The sequence below is a fragment of the Zootoca vivipara genome, chromosome 17, assembly GCF_963506605.1.
Source record: "Zootoca vivipara chromosome 17, rZooViv1.1, whole genome shotgun sequence".
Taxonomy (NCBI): Eukaryota; Metazoa; Chordata; class Lepidosauria; order Squamata; family Lacertidae; genus Zootoca; species Zootoca vivipara.
This window is the reverse complement of record NC_083292.1, coordinates 36,395,887-36,405,855: the sequence shown is the minus strand read 5'-3', so window position 1 is coordinate 36,405,855 and position 9,969 is coordinate 36,395,887. Positions and strand designations below refer to the sequence as shown.

The following is a 9,969-nucleotide window of genomic DNA, read 5'->3' as shown; positions in this document are numbered from 1 at the left end:
GTTTACCTTCCCGCTGTAGCGGTACCTATTTATCTCCTTGCACTTTGATGTGCTTTTGAACTGCTAGGTTGGCAGGAGCTGGGGATTCAAACCGCCAACCTTCTGATCGGCAAGCCTTAGGCTCTGTGGTTTAACCCACAGCGCCACCCACGTTTACGAGGTTGCAAATTGATTGCATCCCCCCTGAAAACAGAAATGAGGCTAAACTTCCACTAGATTCCACTATATTTCCAGAAGTGGCATTTGTGTCATGTGGCAGATCACATAAAATGTGGGTATCAGGTAAGGGAAAAATGGAGAAACAGAATCAATTGTATCTGAATGTATCTTGTGTCAACACTGAGTGTAGATTGGCCAGCTGACCAGTGAGTGGTGACTTGTGTTCTTTTACTGGTGTGGAAATGGGGGGGGGGCTGAATTTAATATTAGAGAAATGAGAAACTGAGAGAAACCAAAACGGACAGATTTTTTCCATCTCTGTAGGTAATGGAAGTGAAACATATACAAAAGATTGTTCAGATCACAAACAGACTGATTTTGAGAATGTAAGAAGATCTCTGCTGTATTAGACCAAAGGTCAATCTAGCCCAGCAACCTTTTCTGCACAAGGAACATCTAGATGCCTCCAAGAAATCTGCAAACAGGGTAGCCCTCTACTGCTATTGAATCTTAGCAAACAGTATTCAGAGACATGCTGTCTCTGATCTTGGAGGTAGTATAAATGGCCATAATGATTTCTGGACATTGATAGTCATATTATCCTCTATAAATTTGCCTAGCCCCCTTTCAGAGTTGTCTAAGTTGGTGACCATCACTATATCTCATGGAAGCACGTTCCAAAGTTTAACTATGTCCTGGGAAATATTTAGTACATTGGGACCTTCCCCAATAATTAGGGACAATTGGAACAAGCAAGGTATGTCATTCCACGTTTGGAACGGTGTGCAAAGTGTTTACACAGATGTTCATAGGTTGGACTCCTTTCCACTTAAGGTATTAAGACCAAGAGTTCATAACCTCCATTTGGCAACCTTGTTGGGTGGAGTCCATAGTGTGCTGAGTCGCAAGATAGAAAATAGTAAACACAATCAATAAGGTGATTATTCCTATCGACTTGATAATCAAACACTGGAGAGTATGGGGAGTAGGTGATTACTTAAGAGCAATTTCCATGGTGGTGTCAATGGATTAATTCACACCCAAAAGTGTGTCATACTCACCTGGTGGAGGATGAGACTGTATAAAAAGGTTGGCACCCAAGGACTGCCTTCATCATCTCTCTTGACTCTTTTCATCCTCCACTAACAAGCACAGGTAAGTCGAAGAGGGTGTCTTTCAGAGCTGATATTGCAATTGAAATGAATTTGGAGAGGAATGAAGCTCTTCAAGCTGATTCTCTCAGCTTGATTATGCCCACAAACAACCCCTCCATTTAATGTTGCTTGAATCTGAATTTTCATCCTAGGAACATAGAAACTGCCTTTGTGCTGTTCAGACCATTGGTCCATCTGGCTCAGTGTGAGATTTACTGAGTGGCAACAGGGGTTATGGCTGGGAACATTCCCAACCCTACCTGGAGATGCTGGAGGGCAAACCTGGGAACTTCTGCATGCAAAGCAGATGATGGCTGTGCTATGCCTCCATTGCTGGAAGCACTAATGCTGCTGCTTGCTGGAAACTGCAGGGGAGAAGAGTGTGGTTTTGTGCTCTGGTCTTGCTTGTGGGCTTGTCTTTGGTGCATCTGCTTGGCAACTGTGTGAGCAGGATGTTGAACTATTTGGACTATTGACCTGATCTAGCAGCCAGGCTGTTCTGATGGCTAACAATTAGGGAGGAGACTTGCATTCATGCTCCCCCTGTGGACTTCCTGGAGAAATCTGATTGGCCACTGTGAGAAAAGGATGCTATGCTGGATGGGCCATTGGTCTGTTCCAACAGGCTCTTCTTATGGTCTTATGTCCTTATGTTCTGCCCGTCTGCCAAACACTTTGAATCAAGGAAACAGATGCAAGTATTTTTTAGAATCATAGAACCATAGAGTTGGAAGAGACCACAAGGGCCATCCAATCCAACCCCCTGCCAAACAGGAAACACCATCAAAGCATTCTTGACATATGCATGTCAAGCCTCTGCTTAAAGACCTCCAAAGAAGGAGACTCCACCACACTCCTTGGTAGCAAATGGGTAGAGGGTGGGAAAACTTTAAAAGTTGACAAATTTGCCAATGTTAAGTTAGAACTTATCAACAAGATTATGGATTCTTTTGAAAATGTTCTTTTCAAGCTTAAATTCCACACATATGGACTTCCCCATTCCTATAGAGCAGTGGAAGGCTTCTCCTCCTCCTCTCTGAATAGCTGAGAACTCTGAGGCTGTGGAGGCTGCAGAGTAGAACACTTGCTGGGAATCTCCATAGGAGGTGGTTTTCTACCAAGCCAAGTCATTGGTCTATCTACATGACATTTTCTACATGGACTAGCAAGAAATCTCTGGAATTTCAGGCAGGAGTCCGTCCCAACCCTACTTGCAGATGCTGTGGGTTGAACGTGCAGCGTTCTGCATGCTATTTGGGAGCTCTGCCACTGCCTCTTCCCATAAACATTACCAGTTAGAGAAGCAGTTAGAAGAAAGTCCTCTCTGCAGGTGCCTGTGCCCCTCCTTGAGACCAGCCCTGCCTCCCAGCCTTACTGTTGCATTTCTTTTGTTTTTAAGTTCTTATCCATATGCAATCTCCTCTAGCCTGTATAGTGCAACAGAGAAGCACGGCTATAAGCAAGTCATAAAAAGGATGAAGCAGGGGAAAGAATGAATGATCCAGATCTCCAAAGTATCTTCTAAGCTGTCAAGTAAACTAGGGAGGAAAGGATTCCCTTGTCCCTTTGGTGTAACATGGTTTCTTTCCACATTGCAATAGACGTCTCTCAAGTTCCGATTTAATATGGAGAATTTCTAGAATCAATATTGGAATGCCTAATTTGCTGCTGATGGTATTTCCTTGGCATTATCCCTCTCCACATTCTGAATGTGCATGTGTGCATTGCTGAATTACTGCAAACAAATAGAATAACAAAATACAGTGTAACTGTAGGCTCGATACTTCAAGATTCTTTTTGTACATTGTTTTCACCAATGAGCAAAATTTGCTGCTGCACCTTGAGAAAACGATGTACACAAAGGCACTTGATCCAACACCATTAAAGTGACCCTATTTCTGTGTGGGGTTTGATGCATATCCACCCATAAAGGAAGGGTGGGAAACCTGAGTGAAATAAATGATGTGTAAAAATTGCACACACAGCAACACAATATATAATTTGAAATCAAGAGAAGAGCAGTGATTAATTCTCATTTCACTGGAACTTCTTGCAAAACAAGGTGAGTTTATTGGGGCCTCAGAAATCCAGAGCAAAAACCTGAGAAGTGATTGTTTCTCAGAGTTGCATGTGGAAGGACCTGGGTTCAGTCCCCAACATCTCCAGGCTGGGCTAGGATAACCATTGTCGGAAACTCTGGAGAGCTGCTGCCTATCAGTGTAGACAACATTGAGCTCGATGGACAGTGGTCAGACTTGATGTAAGGCAGTTTCTTATGTTAAAAAGAACATAGCTCAGTGGCATTACAATGTCCTCAAGAAATGAATCTCAGTAGTAGTGAATATGTTTCACATGCAGAAGTCTCAGCATCTTCAGGAAGAGCTGGGGAGGCTATTGTTATGGAAACACTGGAGAGCCATTGCCAATCAGTGTAGCTCAACCTTCATCAACCTGGTGCCTTCCAGATGTTTTGGACTGCAACTCCCATCAACCCAGTTGGGCACAATCATTCCAGCTGGGGGAAATGTGAGTTAAATCCATAAAATCTGGAAAGGATTAAGTTGCAGAAGATTGCTTTGGACCGATGGTCCCATTTAGTATAAAACAGCATCTTATGACCCTTCCTAATATTTGGGTATGGAAAGTTGTGGGGGAAACCCTAATGTCAAGGCATTGCATGCACGAATGCTGAATGTGTTTTGACCCAAATGAATGTACCGTATGTTTCTGTGTTCAGTTTCATATATGTGATTGAAAGTGGAATGAGTTGGCTTGTTTACCCTAGCTGAGAGACTACCTTAGCAGAACACACACAATGAAAATCTTGAGTCCTGAAAGTTTTCTAAATATGTATGTTTCTGGCAAAAGTGATTGATCTATGTTGACTTGTTTGCTATTTAGATGCAACATATCCTCCTTGCTTTTAAAATTATGTGAAGGAGCTTGCCATCAACCAAAAGGGTACAATCACTTCTGTGAGAAACAGTTTTGACTATACAAAATATAGAGTCAGATGATGCCTTCTGGAACAAGTTATGGGCTTTGGCATGCTTAGAATCCTCACCACAAAGAAAATAAGGGTATTGTAGGGACATGGGTGGTGCTGTGGGTTAAACCACAGAGATAGGGCTTGCCGATCAGAAGGTTGGCTGTTCAAATCCCCGTGATGGGGAGAGCTCCCGTTACTCGGTCCTTGCTCCTGCCAACCTAGCAGTTCGAAAGCACGTCAAAGTGCAAGTAGATAAATAGGTACCACTACAGCGGGAAGGTAAACAGCATTTCCATGTGCTGCTCTGGTTCACCAGAAGAGGCTTTGCCATGCTGGCCACATGACCTGGAAGCTGTACGCTGGCTCCCTCGGCCAATAACGCGAGATGAGCGCCGCAACCCCAGAGTCGTCCATGACTGGACCTAATGGTCAGGGGTCCCTTTACCTTTAAGCTTCCATAATTCTTAATTGAAATCTGAGCCAGAGAATAACCCAACCAGCCGCTCCAATCTCAATCCACTTCCATTTAAACAAAATTTAGCAGCCAATGCAATGGTGATTCTCTAACCACACAAAGAGAGGGTTCTGCAGTCCTCATCCTCTTTCATTGGTAGCAGGACAGGAATATAGGCTGTGATTGGCCTTTTGTTACAGTTTCCCATCTGAGGCAGTGGGGGAGTAATTCAGTTTATCTTCTGCACCATCTGAACCTGAGCCAGGCAAGAGATGTCCTATCATTAAGTTTTCAAGTCTATTGGGAAGGTAGGGAACCTCTGGACTTGGGAGCTGCTGGTTTGCAAGACATTTCTTCTTCTTTTTGCAATAAGCACTACATAGCTAAAAGGTCAGATATTAAGAGATTACTCTAATGGTTTTAATTAAAACTCATTATGAATTTAGTTGGTTTCAGATTTGCATCATGCTTACCTAAGGGCAAGTTGCAACATCTTATAGTGCTGTTTAAGATGATCACCCCATCCTGAAGACTGATGGCCAATTAATTTAGGGTTGTTCACTTAGAAGGGAGACTCATTGTTTTCAGCAAGGCTTGCTTTTGAGTAATGATGCTTTGTTTGGGCTTTGAGCAGCCAACTCCCTTGATTTTCTTTCCAAAGTGTTCCATCCCTGCTTCCCACACAAATATCCCTGTGATCATAACTACCACCTGAAAAGGTCTTCTTCATCAATCCTTTTCCAAAACGAATGACTAAATAATGAAACATGTACGAATCTGGCCATATCCACTCCCATGGCACCAATTCAGAAGATATTTCATCTGATCCCAGTTCAAGAACCACTAAATGCAGGGCCTTTGTCTAAGGAACTTCATTTCTGGATTATCAAACCAAAAGTCTGTCAGATCCCTAAGGAAATAAGAAAAGCCTGCTGGATCGGGCCGATGGCCCATCTAGTCCATCACCCTATTCACACAGTGGACAACCAGAAGCCTCTGGGAAACCCACAAGTGGGTTTTGAGCACCCCATCACTGCCCCCCCTCCTGTGGTTTCCAGCAACTGATATTCAGACACATTACTGCTTCTGGCAATGAAGGCAGAGCAAACACATCGTGGTTAGTAGCCATGAGTAACCTTATCCTCTATGATTTCTTCCAATCCACTTAGAAAGCCTTCCAAGTTGGTGGCCATCATGGCATCCCACAGGAGTGAGCTCCATAGTTTTAACTATTTGCTGTGTGAAGAAGTATTTTCTACTAATGCTTAGCTTCATTGGATTTGTTTTACTGTTATGAGAAAGGGACAGAAAGTTCTGTCTTATCCATTTTCTCCATGCCATGTATTTTATAAATTTCTATCATTGTCACCTTTTCTCTAAACTTGCTGTTGTTTAGTCGTTTAATGACCTGTTTTAATTCTGTCACATCTGTCACTGAAAGGCACTTCACTTAAAGATTGTTAAAACAACAGCAGCAGCAACAACAATGGAAGCAGAGAAGGGTTCTTTGCTGTTTCTTTTGTTGTTGTCGTTTAGTCGTGTTTGACTCACTGTGACCCCATGGACCAGAGCATGCCAGGCACTCCTGTCTTCCACTGCCTCCCAGAGTTTCATCAAATTCATGTTGGTAGCTTCTATAGTATGGTACAAACATCTCATCTTCTGTTGTCCCTTTCTCCTTGTGCCTTCTTTCCCAACATCAGGGTCTTTTCCAGGAGCCTCAGTTTCAGGATCTGTCCTTCTAGTGAGCACTCAGGGCTGATTTCCTACAGAATGGATAGGTTTGATCTTCTTGCAGTCCATGGGACTCTCAAGAGTCTCCTCCAGCACCATAATTCAAAAGCATCAATTCTTCGGCGATCAGCCTTCTTTATAGTCCAGCTCTCACTTCCATACATCACTACTGGGACAACCATAGCTTTAACTATATGGACCTTTGTCGGCAAGGTGATGTCTCTGCTTCTTAAGATGCTGTCTAGGTTTTGTCTAAGCAATTTGTTTTCTCTAAACTAAGCAATTTTTTCTCTAAAATTGCTTTTCTCTAAACTAAGAAGTCCCAAATGCTACAACCTGTCCTCAAAGGACAAACCTGTCCTTCATCCCCTGGATCATTTTGGTTGCACTTTCAAGAAGCTTCTCCAGCTCTACAAATATCCCTTTTGATATGTACACTATCCTTCCTGAGCCGAGGTGGTCAGTACTGGACATAGTATTCCAAATGTGGCCACAACATAGATTTGTATAACCTTTTGGATTAGCAGGCCAAAGGTCCACCAGACTCAATGTCCTGTTTCCCACAGTTGGCCAATCAGAAGCCCCCAAGAAGGGCATGGGCATTATAGTCTTCACAGGATGCTGTCTGCCAATGACAGTTGAATTGTTAGACACTGCCATGAAGCATTAAGGTCTAAAGCAATCTTCATCAGTCCACTGATGTTGTTGGGTAAGTCCCATCATTCTTGACCAGGCACCACCAAACTTTGGCCCTCCAGATGTTTTGGCCTACAACTCCCGTGATCCCTGGCTAACAGGACCAGTCGTCGGGGAAGATGGGAATTGTAGTCCAAAACATCTGGACGGCCAAAGTTTGGGGGTGCCTGTTCTTGACCATTCGCTAAACTAGTTGGAGATGATGGGAGTTGTGGCCCAAGAACCTCTAGGGATGTAAGGTTAAAGAACCCTGTTCCAAAGTGACATCATTACCAACCTGTTAGACCTCCACTCCTAATGTCCTTAATACATGACTTGTTTAAACTATGCCAGCTGGGCAATTGGCAGGTAATTGCCTCCACAATAGAATGTGTTCTAGTTGCTGGGTATCGTAAATGGGCAGAGTGCTGTTGCAGTGGTTGTGGGCCACTGTGAGAACAGAAGGTTGGTTCAAATGGGCTGCTAGCCTCATCCAGCAGTCAGGTTCTTCTTATTTTTTATGGGTAACAATGAGGGGCTCTTGCATTCATGCCCTGCTCATGGGCATCCCAGAGAAATTTAATTGGCCACTGTGGGAACAGGATGTTGGACTAGATGGGCCACTGTCTTTAGAGCTCCTCTGATGTTCTCACAAATGTCACCTTCCAGCAGTCCGTGCAGCCAGCATGCCAATGGTCAGGGCTGATGGGAGTTGCAATCTAGAACCATTGAATTAATGGAGGAGAAGGATATCAATGGCTTCTAGTCACAATGACTGTGTTCACGCTCCACTGCCAGAGGCACAATGTCACTGAATACCAGTTTCTGGGAATGGCAAGTGGGGAGAGTAGCTACTTGTGGGCTTTCTGTAGGCATCTGGTTGGCCAATGTGAAAAGAGGACTAGATGGGCCGTTGGATTGATCCAGCTGTGGGGCACATCTGTTCATGGACATCTGTGTGAGCTGCCTCTCTATTAACCTGTAGGGATTTGAAATGTGTCTGTTGAATTAAATGTTGCATACCACATTGATCTCTCATTGCTCTCTTTCAGAAACAGCTCTCACCCTGCAAAGATGTCTGTCGGAGGCGGTGGGAACATGTGTTATGCTAGCTGTCCTGCATCCACGGTGACAATACAGCCACCACCCTTCGTCCTAAATATTCCAGGACCAGCTCTCTACTGCCCTGACCAAAACTTTGGCATTGAGCAATACAACCCGTGTGCAGGCTATGGCGGTGGATATGGAGGCAGTGGAGGAATTGGGGGAGGAATGGGTGGTGGCCGTGCTATTGGTAGCAGTGGTGGGATGGGCATAGGTGGCGGCAGTGTGGGTGGTGATATTGGTGGAGCTGGAGGCAGTGTCCAACTAATAAGAGGAGGAGGACGCCGAATGAGCGGGGGACGCCGATACAGTGGCAGTGGTGGCTACAGCAGTGGTGGATATGGTGGAAGGGGTGGATACGGCAGTGACGGATACGGTGGAAGGGGTGGATACGGCAGTGGCGGATATGGTGGAAGTGGTGGATACAGCAGTGGCGGATATGGTGGAAGTGGTGGATACAGCAGTGGCGGATATGGTCGAAGTGGTGGATACAGCTTTGGCGGATATGGTCGAAGTGGTGGATATGGTAGTGGTGGATATGGTGGCAGTAGATACTCTGGAGGCCGCAGAAGCGGATATGGTGGAAGTGGCGGCTACAGCAGCAGGTCTTATGGCGGCTCCTATGGTGGAAGCTTGGCACTGCTGCCTAGTACCGCATGCTACACCTGCTACTGAACCCAGAGGAAACAACCCAAAGCTCATAGGACAACCGCAGAAACAAAAGACGAACCCAAAGCTTGAACTTGCAGGAGTGGACTTGGGGAAACCCTTCGCCTTCTGTCACCTGCTGATGCAAGCTCCTTGAACTGAATGGTCAGCGAATCCACACTTGAACTCTGTGTATATTTTTGTTTCCACAATTGCACACAAGAAGAAATAACTCGCAGAAATATCCTTTCCAGGCTATGTTACTTTCTACAAACTTCGCGTCTATGACTTGAAGGGGGTGGGGAGAGCACATAAGTCCACCCCTTTTCTCCGCTCTGATGATGAACGACCCACAGCTATCCTGTTTGAAGAGATTCTTGAATGCTTTAAACTGTACCCACTGAAATCTTGTGACTGTTTTTCCATAACCAATAGTGCAGATTGACAAATCAATTGCATTCTAATTTATCACTCTTTTCCCTGCTGAAAAAAAAATACTGCTGTTTCTTCATTCCCTTTGTCATTAAAGCTTTTTTTTTGCATCACAAAATTTCCCCTCCTGTCAAGTTTGTATTCCCCTCATACTTCAAAATAGGCAGGTTGGGCTGACACATGAGCAAGGAACTAAACGATTCAAGGGCACCCAAATGAGGGTTCCATTTGAGGGTGATTTTGCACCCAGTTCAATTCAAGCTGGTCTGTAAAAAAAAAAAAAATCTAGCCATTACCACATGGAGCATAGCTGCCAAGTTTTCCCTTTTCTCGCGAGAAAGCCTATTCAGCATAAGGGGAAATCCCTTTAAAAAAGGGATAACTTGGCAGCTATGACATGGAGGGCTATTCACAAGGAATACGGAAACCTTCCAGGTAAACCAAGTCACTGGTTCTTTCTCCATTTTATTCCCCTTTAGAGGAAGAAGTTAGTGGGTTAGAGATCATTATCTGAACAAAAATATATTGATTTAAAATGAATTGCAAGAGTTTATTTCAGAGAACCACAGAGTTCCACGCGAATCCCTTCCAAACACCCATAGCAATTGCAAACTCAGCAA

General features: G+C 44.3%; 1 protein-coding gene across 1 annotated transcript; it reads left to right on the top strand.

Moving 5' to 3' along the window:
- The first annotated feature begins 1,180 nt into the window (after window positions 1–1,180).
- On the top strand, window positions 1,181–9,467 carry LOC118076138 (uncharacterized). Its single transcript, XM_035098723.2, has 2 exons — window positions 1,181–1,314; window positions 8,218–9,467. The coding sequence occupies exon 2, from the start codon at window positions 8,240–8,242 to the stop codon at window positions 8,942–8,944; it is 705 nt and encodes a 234-aa protein (XP_034954614.2). The 5' UTR covers window positions 1,181–1,314; window positions 8,218–8,239; the 3' UTR covers window positions 8,945–9,467.
- The last annotated feature ends 502 nt before the right edge of the window (window positions 9,468–9,969 follow it).